Raw genomic sequence first — 16,656 nt, forward strand, 5'->3', positions numbered from 1 at the left:
ATTGGGGTTGACATATATACACTACTATGTATAAAATAGATAACTAATGAGAACAGACTGTAAAGCACAGGAAACTCTACTCACTGCTCTGTGGTGACCTAAATGGGAAGGAAATCCAAGGAAGAGAGGATATATGTATACGTGTGGCTAATTCACTTTGCTGTACAGCAGAAACTAACACAACATTGTAAAGCAACTATATGCCAATTAAAAAAAAAAAGAAATTCTACAACTTCAAAGTGCAATTAAAAAAAACACACATGTAAGGATAAATAACATTAGAAATAAATGGACTTAAATATGAAAAAAAAATGCAGGCCTGATATACCATCCCTGTCAACTAGCCAATATTTCTACTCTTGCCTTCTCTCCTTTCCATACACACACTGTTCTATATGCTTTGGAGTCTAAACTTTTTCTTCAATACAATCCTTAGAACAAAAATGTATACTCTGTAGCTATGTACACCAAATTTATAATCTTGGCTATAAAAACTATTTCTGGGTAACTTTTAGAGAACAACTCAGTGGGCACTTATAGCTTAATTATCACCAAGCAAGTATGAACCATAAATAAGCTTTCTACCATGTGTGGACTTTGGCAATGCCAAATGTGTGGACTTCATTTAACCACTGTAGAAGGCTTAAATTATCTGAACCAATACTTGGGTCCCACGAGCTGACAACTATGAATAATGTCCCAAGGATGATATAAGAGAATATGTGTAATAGGAACAGCTTGGGAAAGTCATGATACCAAAGTAAGCAGGTAAGTGTACAAAGAAGAAAAGCTTGAGGGCCTGGTTCTAGGAGTAAAACACAGAAACATACTTACCAGAATAGATGGTAAGGTTTCCTGAAGACTTGAACTTTGGGTGTTCCAAACTTGGTCTTCACTTTGGGGAAGTAAAACTCCTCTCACTAAAGAAAGAGTAACATTAAAGAACATTTTTAGTTGAGACACAATTGTACTTGAGGTTCAGGGACAACTAAAAACCAAGTTTTTCCTTTTTATAGCTTACATTTGGGTAGAACAGATGGGGAGTCGCTTAGAAAATGCTTGATACTTTATTCAAATATTGTACTTATATTAGCACAATCTGTCTAAATTACAAGACTCAAACATAAAATAAATATTCTCCCCATCATTACATTTAGGACACTCCTATATTATTTTCTTTCCTTTATCAAGCAATTTTTTACTCTTTTCAAGATTCCTATGAAGTAGTTGCTTTAAAACTGATTTTTTTTTCATTTTAATAACGAAGTTGAACTGAAATTCCAACTCATTTAGTTGATGCTAAAAATGGAGAAAATTATGCAAAACTATTTCCTTTTCGGCAGAAAGTGCCTTTGAAAAATGGGGTAAGACACCAGAGAGTTTATCACTATACCAATACTAAGCCATAAAGTTAACAGAGTAGATTGTATAATTTAATTCAATAAGATTTACTGAATCCTTGCTAGTTACCATGGACTTTGATGAGATTGAGGCTATAAACATTAATAAAGTCAAGTTTCTTTTGTGGAACTGTTCCCTATGTCACAGATAAATACATATTATAAAACAATATGAAGGACATTTATATAATGTATGTGAACACAGACAAAAAAGAAAATGATTTTGCCTGGAGGAGAGAAGGAATCAATAAAAGCTAAAAAGAAAGGATTGTCAGAAAGGTGATCTGGTGCATACACAAAAATAGAAGCAGAATCTCTCTTAATTCACCTGTTCACTGGCATAAAGGGATCAAACAGAAGTCAAAGACCCTATTTTTGGAAAATGTAAGTATTTTCCAAAATTCTTTTTCAACTGTGTATTCAGTTATCTTGTCTTCTATGGAAAACAAGTAGCATGAGATCAAAGATGAACATATCTTTTAAGATGATTGAGTCACCTAGAAAGCTGCAGCCATTCAGAACTCTGAAGCTGGCAAAACAAACAGAAATGGATTTTAGGAATAAAATTCTGAGCAATTGAAATGTACATCTACTGAAAGGTCAAAACACCTGAATTAGTTTGTACTGGATATCCTAAAGCTTTTGTTAAACTTGCTTGGAAATTCTGAGAGAACTGTTGACCTCTTTTTTAGGACACCTTCTAGGAAGTAGCTCCACCACAGGCTCCACATAAAAGGAAGACCTCACTATGTTGTTTATGGATTTAGTTTCCTAAACAACCTCATTTTGCCTATGGCATATCTTAATCCTCATGCCATTCTTCCACCAGAAACCCCTGATTGATCTACCCAAATTATCTGCATGGCTAAAGCGCCATTCACATCAGGATGGCTTCTGTCTCATGCAGTCTAGAGAGTGCCAGAACCATAAATATTTTTGGAAATTAGTTTTCCCAGAATATACTGGAAAAGAAACTAAAACTGTACAAAGACTTAATGGTTATCCAACTTACCATCAATAAGCTGAAGGGAGTCAGGATCCAGATTCAAAGAGGAGGTCCCCAGCAAAACATTCTGGTGCAGTGTCTCAGCAATATAATCTCTGAAGTTACTAATTGTATAAACAGCAGTGGGCTTATCATCCAATTCCACAAGACCATGGTTCTCCACCTTGTTGGAGTGAAGGCTAATTAGGTCCCAGGTGGTATTGCTGATGGCATCACCATTGAAGGTAACTGCATAGTGAACATCTATGCCACTATGGATGAAAAGAGAAACAGATTAGGTCCCACCAAGGAAACACAAAGAAAGGAGCTTTGAACCCACCAAGAACAAACATTAGACCTAGAGGGAGAGTCTCAAAAAGCATGGATTCCATCACCATTCTCTGAAGACTCTGGGAAACCTTTAGCCATCCCCTTCTTCCCAGAGAACAGAGGGTTATAGATCTAAGAACATGGAAAGGGGTCTAAGGAGGCCGCAGAGTCAACCCTGCACAATACCTGAGCGTATTCTTCCCCCATGTTCTCACCCCTTCAAAGCCAACTGCTCCTTTTCCCTATCAGCCTGCTTCCTTCTTTCCCTATTAGCCTTTTTCCTACCTGATTTAAAAGAACAAAACAAAACAAAACCCTCTAACTCTACTCAACAATGGGAAATCCTCTCATATCTCTTTATTACTGTTGCTGGATGAATTATGTACTCCACAATGGGGAGTGAAGCAATGAAGAAGCTTAATTACTAGGAACTAAAACATAGTTGCCTACTGTGAAAGGAAAATATGAAATATTTGGAGATAAAGCAAATTGATGACTTTTTAAAAATATCATGCTAGAATATTTTCTAATATGACAGTTATCTAAGTCTCTCAGGAGACATACTTTTGTTTTATAGCACAGACAATTTACAGTCCTATAAAGTTTAATAGTGGATTGTAAAAAAGAACTACTAAAATGTGATGGGTTTTTTTGCCTGATAGAACGATAAATCCAAAGTTTATGATTTTACTAACCAGTAGGGCATTTAGCAATGTTGTGTCTAATTTAACAATCCTTTCCCAATTAACTATATATACTTCTTTCAAATGCTCTAGAAACTAGGTCTCATTTTTCTGTTGGTTCCCTCCTTAATGTGCTGAATAAAAGTTTGACAAGTGCTAAGAAATAACTTTGTCTAGGAATGGGGCCTTTTCACTATCTTTCCACAAGCAAAGAGAAGATTTCTTGGAATAAAGGATAAAGTGAAAATAATTAGTAGGACATGATATGTCATTTGATATTTTCTTAAATAGTCATTTTGAAGAAACATCAGAATATAAAATTTTTAAGCCAACAGAATTACTCCTTCTAGACACTCAGATTTATCTAACAGCTAAAAACTAACATTTTTGTAAGTGCTTACAATGTGACAGGTATTTCACAGGCTTTAATCTCACTTAATATTCATAATAAACTTATGAAGGTTTTATTACCTTCAGATTATTATTAAGAAACTGAGCTTTAAAGAAGTTAAAAGACTTGCCTAAAATTTCACCATATATAAGGGATAGAGTCAAGATTCAAACACGGATCTGCCTGACTCCAGTACCTGTATTCTGAACTACTTTGCTACACTCTCAGTAACTTTAATTAAACTACTACCAGAAAAAAGTCATTATGAGAATGGCTTTGCTCTACTCATCATTCTGGCTTCCAGCCAGTCTATGAGACACAGCCATCAGAGGCAGTACCCAGCAAGACACACCAAGATCCCTCCAGAGGAAAGGAGAATACCACCCTCCCAAAGAGAAACCACTGAAGGCAGATGTGCAATGGAAATAATCTGCCACCTTCAGACATTCTATAGGAGCAAAATGATGCCCAAAGCAAAGCACTCAAATAAATTAAGCACTTCCTCCTCTGAGCTCACTTATATATTCCTTGATTATAGCCTTTGCTGTTTTGTAAAAAGATTCTGTTTATAGTGACTGCCTTGCAGTCTCTCCTTGAGTTTCTATCTCCAATGTTTGGCTTGGTACCTGGCATTAAGTGCCTATCAAATTAACAGAAATCTATACCTGCCTGAATATAAAGAGAAAACTGCAGCCTAATTAAGGTATTCATATATCTCAAAAAAAAGTGTCAGGATAATGAGAAGTGTCTCATAGAGTCTAGAAAAAGGGTTAGTCAACTAATTTATGCTACCATTAGTGAAAAGTTTCTGATCAGTGTATTGTGGCTTCCTTGTAACACAGATCCCTAGACTGGAGACAGCTGCAACAGGCTAGCATGACTTTGATACTGGCCATTAGGATCACCCAACTTCCTTTCTCTGATCTCAAGCTTGCAAAAGGAACTTTTGATTATAATTCCCTACAGATTGTCCTATGGGGAAAGAATGCATGAGCTAAGCCAATGCAATAATTAGTCAGTCGGCAGATATATTTCTTGCTTTAAATAGATCAATCGGCATTGTATTTTGTGGTTTGGTTAGCATAAATTGGTCTCAAGAGACCTCTCCTTCCTGGGAACACTGGCATTCTGATCTTGTCCAGGGCCTACAGGGGAAGCCATGAAGGTGTTACCCCTCACCTGCCACAGAAGCAGCCAGGCATGATACGATGTTCCTGTCCCACTCTAAGGTCAGTAAGGTTTTCCTCCCAGATCTGATAAGCTACCACTTCCAACAGGGTGGTTTAGGGAGTTTTAAAGTTAGCATTTTGACACCCGGATGCCCTACTAAGTGGCGAGACATCTGCTTGTCATCTGTAAATTCCCTCAAACCCTTAATTTTTCATATCGCAATATGTTGATTCATGAGTAATTCCTGATCTCCTTTTGTAAAGAAATAAATTCAGTAAAACATGCTAAAATGGCCCCAATGTGAAATAAAATAGTATGAGGGACACTTACTGGTCACAACTTACCACACCACATGTGTCCCAAGCATTTAGGACACAATACCTGGCTCACAGCAGTTCACTAAATACTTTTGAAAATAATGAAAAAACAAACGGTCAATTTTATTCAGTAATGCAGGCAGATAAGACCATTGAATTTGTGCCACTTAAATGACAGTATGTGATACTCCTGACTTAATCTGAAGGGTTTTTAAGTCTCTAAATATGAAAGAGTAATTTTTCACCCTAAAGAGCACACATATTATCCTCATACATTTGTGTCTTCTGGGTAATGACTTTAGGGACACTGCTTCACAGCCAGAACCCAGCTCTGTGAGGATGTGCATGCTCTTTCCAAGCTCTGTGGGATGGACCATGCCTACATCTCCAGAAAGGTGAGCTTCTCCTTGGGATCTATGCCCAACCTATTAACATGTTAATATGGCTCTAAGACTCTAAGGCTCTAAGGAAGCAGTGATAAGGGAAAAAATGGAGAAGAAGAAAAGGTTGTGCCAGTTAGCACTTGAGCTACAAAGAAAATCAGACAAGGCTACAAAGAAAATCAGACAAGGAGAGTCAAGCCTTTACTGAGAGCCTACCTGTGCTTTGCATGACTTTTAAATAGCATAGGGAGAGGACCAAGAGAAATGTTCCTGGATCAAGAAATCTGAGCAAATCAGGCAGTCTGGGTTAGATCATAAGCCTTACTCTTTACTGGCAAAATATAATTTGTCTCCCAATGTTTCCCTTGGACTTCTAAAAATAACACTTCTAATATCATCTACCTTGTCTAGTAAGGATAAATTCTTTAAAGAAGATAAAATGCCTCACAGAGATACTGCAATTTATTACCAAGTTTTTGTCCTGGAAAGAGAACTCAAAGTAATGCTTGAGGTATCAGAAAACCATTTATTCTCAGATTGGAGAACTTCAGCATGACCCAGAACAGACTTAGTTCTGGCATGGTAAATGGAATACAGAGACATCTCAAGATGAGGAACAGAATAAAAGCCAAGAGAAAAAGAAAGTACATAAGACACAGAATGCACACTGGTGACAAAACGTTATCTGACTGAAGAAAGCTATGCTGGCTCTCTGCACTCAGCAACTCCAAGTTAACCAACCATCACCATTGCATCATCTTTCATCTTCTAAACTGAAACGACTGCTATGTAGAGGAAAGTTTCTCTGTCTGACTGCTATTTCCAGAGACATCAATCATGTGGAGGTGAAATTTACCCTTATTCCTCACCTCTAATGCCCTGATTGGCTGTTTGATGTGTGCAGGTTTTAAATAGAAAAAATAATGATACCACATCTCGTGACAACTGATCAAACTAAAGATATTTCAGAGAAACTCAGACATCCCTTCTTCTCTCATACTTCTATTAGGAAGAAGGTGCATACTTACAAGGCCTGGAGCTGAATTTTTGAAGTGTGTGTACCAGGCAGATATTTTGTTTATTCACTTCAAATGGGTCCTAATAACTTAAAATAATGTGTGCATCTTGAAAGAGGTACAAAGCAAATAGAAAATTTCATGTGTATATAAATGCTTATGGAGAGAGAGAGGGGTGTTACATATTATATAAATAGACTATTTCTGTGCCACACATTCATTCACACACAGCTCAAAATAAAAGTATACCAGAAAGTTATGAATAAACTCCACCAACTGGTTAATATCTGACAATACGGAACAATTTTAGAAACTGTACTTAGGTTAACAATTCTATCATAAAATCTAATGGTTTCATATTGAATTGTTGTCTGTGTCCCGATAGAGAACTTAGCACTCAGCAACTGAAACCATTCTTTGATCACAGGATTAACATCAGAATTCGGGTTGTTTTAACATTCTAATCTCCCCAAGAGGGCAGCAATTAAACTATCTTTTGGTTGAATATTGACCATCAACACATATACCTATAATATAAACACACAGAGCAGTCTGCATATGCTAAGAGTACAGAAACCCAAATCCTGATTACTTTGGACAAAATATCTGATACCCTCTAGTCACGTAAGCTACGTCAAATCAGTTTGCCTCTCTAAGGCAAAATTGCCTCCAAAAGGAGAATGAATATTCTCATTTTCACTATCTTACAGGGATATAAGAAAATAAAATGAAAAAACAAAAGAACCCGTACTTTGACATATCTCTGAAAGCACTTTTAATTAGACTGTGTTCCTAGATGATGGAGACCAACAGTTATTCATTTTTGCAGGCACAAGGTTTGCCCAATTAGCAGACACTTAGTGAATATTTGCTAAAATAATATAAATGAAAATGAGGAAGTCAGAAAGCCCTTTTCAAATATAAGATATTATATTTATATCTTATATAAATGAAGGCAAAATGAGATGGATTGACCTGGAGTGTATTACATTTAGTGAAATAAGTCAGACAGAGAAAGATAAATACTCTATGTTATCATTTATATGTGGAATCTGAAAAATAAAATAATCGAATGAATATAACAAAACAGAAACTGACTCACAGATATAGAGAACAAACTAGTAGTTACCAGTGGGACGAGGAAAGGGAGGAGGGGCACGATAGGGGTAGAGGATTAAGAAATACAAACTACTATGTATAAAATAAATAAGCTACAAGGATATATCGTACAGCACAGGGAATATAGCTAATATTTCATAGTAACTTTAAATGGAATATAATATATAAAAATACTGAGTCACTATGTTCCACACCTGAAACTAATATAATACTGTAAATCAACTATACTTCAATAAAAATATTTTAAAAAGATATTACAATGAAGAAATATTACCGTATCTCTAAACATCTCTGTACTTAGCTTATGAATTTGCTTCATGTTTTCTATATTATGGTTATCAATCTTTCAAGAGAAAGTAAATTTTAAATAAAGTTGAGTTCAAAGATAAAATGACAAGCAACCTTCACAAGGCGAATTGACTATGTTTTTATATTATGCTTCTAAGAAGTTCCAGAGAGCAGCTGTTTTCGCAAATGAACTATGATAGAGATCAGCTTTCTCCCTTTCATTTACCACTTAAAATGACACTTGATTATATTATTCAATGACAATAGTATACTTCAAAGTGTTTTCATTAATGCCAGTTTTTATTCCAATTTTAAATTAAGTATAACTCAATATTTTAAAGTATTTGTTGTAGGCTATATTGTACAGCACAGGGAATATAGCCAATATTTTACAATAACTATAAATGGAGTATAACCTTTAAAAATTGTGAATCACTATGTTGTACACCTGAAACTTATATAAAATTGTAAATCAGGGCTTCCCTGGTGGCGCAGTGATTTGAGAGTCTGCCTGCTGATGCAGGGGAAACGGGTTCGTGCCCCAGTCTGGGAAGATCCCACATGCCACGGAGCGGCTAGGCCCGTGAGCCATGGCCGCTGAGCCTGCGCATCCTGAGCCTGTGCTCCGCAACGGGAGAGGCCACAACAGTGAGAGGCCCACGTACCACCAAAAAGAAAAAAAAAAGAAAATTGTAAATCAACTATACCTCAAAAAAATTTTTTTGATTTAAAACTAAATAAAAATAGATTAAAAAATAAAAGTACTTGTCAGTCAGCAGCCTATGACAGAAGTCTGTAAACTACAGCCTGTGAGCTAAATCCAGCCCACTGTCCATGAGTTAATGGATTTTATATTTTAAATGGTTGAAAAAAATCAAAATAACAATATTTTGTGACGTGAAGATCACATGAAATTGACATTTCAGGGTCCATGAATAAGTTTTATCGGAACACAGCCACGCTCATTCATTTTCAATATACTGCTTACATCTACTTTCATCTGACAGATAGTGACAGAGGTGAGTAGATGCGACAGAGGCTGTATAGTGTGAAAAGGTTTGAAATATTTACTGACTCTTAACAAAAAAATGTTGGCCAACTCATCTGTAAGGAGATGAACAGTGATACTGGAAGTAATAAAGAAATTAAGCCACACTCCCTTGGACGTTGGGCTACCATATTTTCTGAACTACCTCCTCATTAGGTGGACAGTATAGAAAGTGCCAAAAGTTACTCTACCTGCCATTTTCCTTAGGGGATCTGAAAACAAAAATGGAAAGTGTTAAGCAGAGTTTAAGAGCGTTATAACTGTCATATAATTCATCAAACTACAAGTTCTTAATGTACTTCCTCTGAAATGTTTCTTTAAATGAAAATGCTTGTATATACTAGATAATGACAAATTCCTGTACATTGAAGGAAGATAGCAAAGGTGAAGAAAATATTCTATTTTAAAATCAATAGTCTTTACTGTCTTCAAACTTGTTAAAAATACTTTTAAACAATTAATATATGGTTATCTCTTTATAAATAAACTTTTTTTCAGTAGATCAGCAGAGAACTCCAGCTGTTGGCACTAACAAAATTGGGAATACTTTTGGGGGGATACAATGTGTTATGTGGTATTAAAATGAATAAAAGAAAATCAGATGGTATATAGTAAGGTTCTAAGGGGTTGGGAAAGGTCAGGACTGACTAACTTATAGGATACTGCATAGCCTTTAATATTTATTTATTTAATATTCATTTATTTAATGTAGTAGAACTTCCCATGTGGTATGCATTTTACAAAAATTAATTCATTTAATCCTCATGAAAACTTATTAAGGACCATGAACATCCCCATATTACAGGTAAAGAAACTGAGAAACAAAACAACTAAATAATTTACCCAAAGCATTTAAAAGTATTTTTTAATAAAGCAGGATTAATATAAATTGTATAAATTATCTTTTTTATACAAAGGAGAAGTTAAGGCTTGTTAATTTATCCAAAACCATCCAGCCAGCAGTGCCAAAGGCAGGATTTAAACCTAGACAAGTTGATCCCAAAGGCCAAACTGCCTTTCAAGTGCTGCCAAATGAGAGAGGACTTCAAAAGCCTCACCTTCTCAGGCTCTCATGTGAGCTTTAGTCACAGCTGGAGGCAAGTATCCTGTGCAAAGGGCTAAGGCTGAACTGGGAGACAGGTCATGGTGTGAGAGTAGGTGGAGGGTCAATTTACCATGCTTGCCCTCGCCCCTGCACCAATAATTAGCCGAGTGTCCTTAGATAAAACACTTAAATTCCCTGTGCTCTGGTTTCCTTGTCAGAAAAAAAGGAGGATAACAATAAGTCTTTCACAGCATGGCTGTTGGGATTAAATGAATTAATATAAATACTGGCACACTGTGCTCGATTTAATATAAATACTGGCACACTGTGCTCGTAAGTGCTTGCTGTTATTTCTGGAAAACCCAGAAGTTGTGACAAGACTATGCCAAAGATGCATACACTGTTAATTATGCTCATGCTCCCCTGCATCCAACAGGTGGGCCACAGCTACCACCCACATGCTCCAAACCTTCAGAGGACTCAGTCTAGCACAGAGGTTAAGAGCGAGAGCTATAAAGTCAGCCACTTTGTTTCAAAATCCCTCTTATGCTCTAACTTAAAAACTCTCTGACCTTGGGCTAATACTTCATCCTTTTAAACCTGTTTGCTCCTCTGCAAAATAAGTATTAATAATGATATTTTTGCTGAAAGAGTTGACGATTAAGTGAGCTCAGGAATGTGAAGAGGCCAGAAGTATTCACTCAGTAAATGTTCACAAGTATTATGCTGCAGGTCGTAAGTAGGGAAGAAATGTCTTAAAAAGAGGTGTCTGGGGCTTCCCTGGTGGTGCAGTGGTTGAGAGTCCGCCTGCCGATGCAGGGGACACGGGTTCGTGCCCCGGTCCAGGAAGATCCCACATGCCGCGGAGCGGCTGGGCCCGTGAGCCATGGCCGCTGAGCCTGCGCGTCCAGAGCCTGTGCTCCGCAACGGGAGAGGCCACAACAGTGAGAGGCCCGCGTATCGCAAAAAAAAAAAAAGAGGTGTCTGATTTACCCAGAACTGTTATGTTGATGAACACATCCCTTCCAGAGCGGCCATACACGGAGACGTCAAAGTCACCTTAGTGTAGCACTGACGAGCATTAGGAGCACGCTGAGGTCACATCTAATCTGACTTCAGGCTCCCTTCAGTGCCAAATAAAAGCAGTGTGACTTGTCAGCAGCAAGCTGGGGACATGAATTCCTAAGTTCTTACCCTGGCCCAACTACAATTTAATATATCTCCTTGAATATATTATTTTGCCTTTTTCTGACTCAGTTTCTTCACCTGAAAAACCAGCATTAGGAACATGAATTTATAGGATTGACATATACACACTACTATATATAAAACAGATGACTAATAAGGACCTACTGTATAGCACAGGGAACTCTACTCAATACTCTGTAATGGCCTATATGGGAAAAGAATCTAAAAAAGAGTGGATATATGTATAACTGATTCACTTTGTGGTACACCTGAAACTAACACATTATAAATCAACTATACCCCAATATAATTTTAAAAAATAAATTTTTTAAAAAGGAATATGAATTTAACAAAATAGTATTGAATTACAGTATTCACATCATTTTGAATCATTGTTAGAGTATACATAATAAACACAAAACGATATTCCATTTGAAATAAAGAGTTCCACAAAACATGTGCATTTTTAAAGTCTATTTACCTAAAGTCAAGTACATGAATGTCCTTGTAGCCCAGTAGCCCAGTAAATGCATTTTCCACCTGTTAAAAATAAAAATAAACTTTATAGCTATGTAGAAATGTAAAAAAAGTACATAGAAAAAATGCTTTTAAGAGTCAAATATAAAGTGCCCTGTTTACAGCCATTAGAAGCTTGTACACACATATGGATATATGTGGATCAGAAAGCTAAGAAAATTATAATTGTTACAATGTTAGAAAATAGTTTTTACATCACTGCCACATTTTCCTTTTTCATTTTGATTTTTAAGGTTTTGATGTGCTTTAATATTAATTTTTTCCAAATTATAAAAAACACACTTTTATAATACACACTTACACACTTACACACTTTTGTAACTGGTCAAAAGACCAATTTATGAGCATCACAACTGCAGGAACCAGTTTTATCACTGAGTTTTTAAAATCAAGCCACACAAATCAATATAAGCTTAGTGACTAGAGTGGGGGGAAATGCTAGATTGGACCAAATACCTAAAAAAATCAGTTATGCATAAATACATATTTAACAAAATCAAACATTTTATCCACAACATTTCAGAAGGTGACAATCTCACCAGATGAGTCACTAGGGGGCCGACACTAGAACAAGAGAAGTTGTTAGTGACATCTCTGGGCATCTGCTTTTAAAACCAAGTCCACACATAATCAGGAGAATGGGATTTTCTTAAAATCTTGGTTCACCGAAGATATTCATGCCTTGCAGATAAAGAATCCAAACATGTGAAACTTTTTAGCTATAATAATTGCCTTGTTTCATTCTCTGAAAGAAAACTGAGAAGTACTATTAATTCTCGGAGGATGAGGCTGGGGATAGAATCTGCAGGACTAGGAATCCAAAGACTGAGGGTTAGTGCCAGCTGTTTTTACTGGCAGAGTGGCCAGGCACAAGTCTTCTTTCATATGATTAATGCTGCCCTGCCCACCAACCACATTAGTTTTTGTAAGGTTAAAATGAATGTAGCTGAAAGTACTCCATTAATTGCAAAATGCTGTACAAGTGCATGTTATTATTAATACTAAACCCAACTCATCTGGGGTTTTGCCATCTCTTGATTCAAATACATATATGTATTCTAATTAATCATACCCAGTTAGCTATGTACAGGTACCCAGCTGTAATAAAGTCATTCCACTTTATTAACATCAAGATTAGTAACAGGTACAATTTACGGAGTGACTGCTATGTACCTGGTGCTTTGATATAACATTACTTCTAATCCTTTCAACAATACCAAGAGATACATATCTTTCCCATTATATGGTTGAGAAAACTGAGACTCTGAGATGTCAACTAATTTGTCCAGATCATGCATTTGGTAAGTGACTGAATCCAAATTTGTTCAATCCCCAATCTTTCTACTGAAATACATGCCTCATCCTCTTTCCCCTGATAAATATGGTTTTAAAATTGGGACCAGGACTGGGAAAACTGTGAGGCTCATGACAACTTCTCACCTGAATTAAAATGAAGGGGACTCTGTATTGATATAAAGGAAGGAACATTTTCAAAGGAAGGAAGAGACCTGATTTTCCCTTCTACTCCTAGAAGCTGAAATGAAATGACCATGAACAAGTTACTTGCCCTCCTGGGTTTCATCTATAAAATGGAGATGATTACCCACACGGCTGCTGTTAGCAAACGGACATACAGCAGGCTGCAGAACACAAAGCACTATGCGAGGACACTGTGTTGATTCCGTGTCTGTTGTCAGGTATCCACACTCCCAAGCCTATCACAATGACCTTTCCCTCTCTGATGTCATTCTTGGTGATGTCCCAAGTTTATCTTACTCTTCTCCTCATAAAAGATAAAAAAAATAATAAAAAAAAATGTAACGGCTCCCGAACCTCAATCCTCCCAAGCAGGCTTTCTTTTTCCCTGTGTCTTGCAATATTACCTAAGAAATAATATTGAAGGAACAATTCCTGTGACTGTGTCCTGAAGGGAGAGAGCTTGAGGGCCTCCTTCAGTTTGCAGTAAACATGGAGACAGGACCTTTCAGAGACATGACCCTGACCCTGCAGTTCCATACAAAGAAGTGGCTATTCGTAAACATTTTATTCCAGGTAAAAGGACGGGGATATAGAAAAAGGCCAGAGAAGGAACGGATCCTTCATCACCCTCAAATCACCTCAAGCCAATAGCTACCTATACCTCATAAAGTCCCTGCTGGAAATGTTTTTTCAGAGTGTTTATTAGACTTTCTCTAAACATGCAGTCATTCAGCATGACTGTTTACCCAAACACTGAGGCTTATTAAAGGTTCCTTAATCCAAGGGCAGAGAGAACCAAACAGCTGATCCAAGACACTATCTGATGCCAGGTGGCCACTGGCCTGGCTGACATTTCTTCCACACACCATACAGCCTCACAACTTGGCCACACAGCTAGGAAATTAATCGTCTGGCCTACATTCTCTGTGTCTGATGGCTGCAATAATGCTGCTTGGCTGAGAGATGCACATTTTTGTTTCTTGTCTAAACAGTGTAAAGAGAAGGAAATTAGTCCAAGGTAATGGAATTGAAAAACTTAGCCAAAGAGAATTCCATCGAGAGCGATGGAAAAGAAATAAACAGGAAGGAATGATGTGCCCTCTCACTGGACAGAGAGAGGAGATGGGCACTCAGTGCCTTACAGTCTATACAAGAGCAAAGGCACACAAGAAGGGGGCCAAGAATGGGTCATTTTTGACTGAAAGAATCTTGAGTTCAAGCCCCTATATAGAATTCTTCCAGAAAGTAAGGTTGTGGGATGGTCTAATGCACAATTCTTTAAAGAAACCCCTTTTTAAAAATACTTCCAACCAAGGAACAGAGATAACAGGAAAATTTACTTTTCACTGGATATCCTTTTGTCCTTTGAACTTGGTGCCTCATACTACCTATTATTAACTGTTAAAAAATTTTCAACTTAAAAAAAGAACAAATATAAAATTTTAAAAATTAAATGTGATGTTCCCTCAAGAAAAACAACACACTAAATACAGTTTCTCAAAGATACTCATTTCTCCAAATATGGTCAAGTTAAAACCATGCCATAGAACACATTCTTCCTTGGCTGTGCAGCCAAAGTTGGAAATAGCATTTATTTGGTAGCAGATGGCAAACGCATACAAAATTTTGTTTCAATGAAATAGTTCATCTTTCGGTGAACTTTTCACAGAGCCTTCTAAAGAAATGGCTAAATCACCACTCTCTGAATCAAACAGATGGAAAGCTTAAATCCAAAATCTACCTTTAACCAGTGTTGTTAATATGGGAAATTTACAACCCCAGCAAACTATCTTGTATACAAAAAGAAATACAACAAAATCACCCACCTCTGAAATAAACTCTTCTACAAGGCGCTGGTGGTGAAAGCTGTAGGGATCCTGTAGTTCTTCATTGTACTGTTCCCCCAAAAGGTGGATACTGAATTCTGCAACCTGCTCCACTGCTGGTTTTGTGGATTCTTCTATCACATTCTCAATTTCATTGCTAATCTGGATTTTTAGAGAAAGAACAATAAATGTTCACTCATTCAGTCAACAAATATTTACTGATCACCCATGATATGCCAGACACTGTGCCAAAGGCAACTTCTGATGACGATTATTTATATAATATTTGACTTTGAAACTAACTGGTGGACTTTAAGACATAGGCTAATATTAAAATTACTGTGTATTTGTACATTCCTTTGAATACACAATGACTGGTTCAGGGAAGGATAGAAAATTTTGTTAGTAAATAAATAAAAGGAAAAAATTTTTAAAGAAGAAAAAGAGTTGAAATTATCATCTAAAAATAGTCTAGAAGGGTGTTTCTCAAACTTTTTGGTGTTAGGACCCCTTTAAACTCTTAAAATTCATTAAGGAACCCAAAGAAGTTTGGTTTTTGTGGGTTATATCTATAGATACACACCAAACAAAAAATTAAAAGAGAAATTTTAAATATATATATTAATTCATTTCAAAATAAGAAACTCATTACATGTACAAATGAATAACATATGTTTTGCAAAATAAAAAAATTAGTGAGAAGAGTAATGTTTATATTTTTACAAATTCTTTAAAGTCTGGCTTAATAAAAGATGGCTAGATTCTCATATCTGCTTCTGCATTCAATATGTTGTTTTAGTTGAAGTACATGAAGAAAATCCAGCCACACAGATATGTATTGGGTAAGGAAGGAATACATTAATAGCCTTTTCAGATAGTCATGGATAATCTTTTCTGATACTGTGCCAAACTCAATGAGTGGAAGTGTTTTAAAGGTTAGTTTCTACGTGGAATCTGAAACCACACCAACAAACTTTTTGTACTCTGTAACATCTAAATCCAGGTCTTCCACAAGCCAAAGCTGGAACAATTTGAGCCACAAAATAAATAGTGGATTATAATCCAAAGAATAAAAGAAATATCCATGAGTCTGTACTGATATAAATAAATAATTTAATAAATAAACATGAGAGAAGTGGCAATAGTTCCTTACCGAAGAATCCCAATTAACAAATGTAGAAGGAATGAGGAAAACAGAATATCACTACTAGAACCCAACACTAATAACTGCTGCATGCAAGATACACTTGTGCTCATCTAATCCAAGTCCCTCCATTTTAATACACAAGAAAAACAGGGATTGAGATGGAAGAATGGCCTAAGGGCTAACAGCAAGCCAATGGCAGAGTCAGGAAGAGAATACCGGGCTTTTTCTACTGTATCATCTTTCTTCCCTGATGGATCAAATAACCACAGACCTTCAAAACTTCACAACTGGAAAGAACCTCGAA

General features: G+C 36.5%; 1 protein-coding gene across 1 annotated transcript in view; it reads right to left on the reverse strand.

Moving 5' to 3' along the window:
• The window catches only part of IMPG2 (interphotoreceptor matrix proteoglycan 2), a 68,254-nt gene that overhangs the window by 21,668 nt on the left and 29,930 nt on the right, over nt 1–16,656 (reverse strand). Inside the window, exons 7-11 of the mRNA XM_030861040.2 lie at nt 15,206–15,367; nt 11,845–11,903; nt 9,322–9,342; nt 2,413–2,657; nt 835–920 (exon numbers count right to left, since the gene is read on the reverse strand). Of these exons, the coding sequence (XP_030716900.1) occupies nt 835–920; nt 2,413–2,657; nt 9,322–9,342; nt 11,845–11,903; nt 15,206–15,367 (573 nt within the window). The remainder of the gene's footprint in view (nt 1–834; nt 921–2,412; nt 2,658–9,321; nt 9,343–11,844; nt 11,904–15,205; nt 15,368–16,656) is intronic.

Source organism: Globicephala melas, chromosome 4, assembly GCF_963455315.2.
Source record: "Globicephala melas chromosome 4, mGloMel1.2, whole genome shotgun sequence".
Taxonomy (NCBI): Eukaryota; Metazoa; Chordata; class Mammalia; order Artiodactyla; family Delphinidae; genus Globicephala; species Globicephala melas.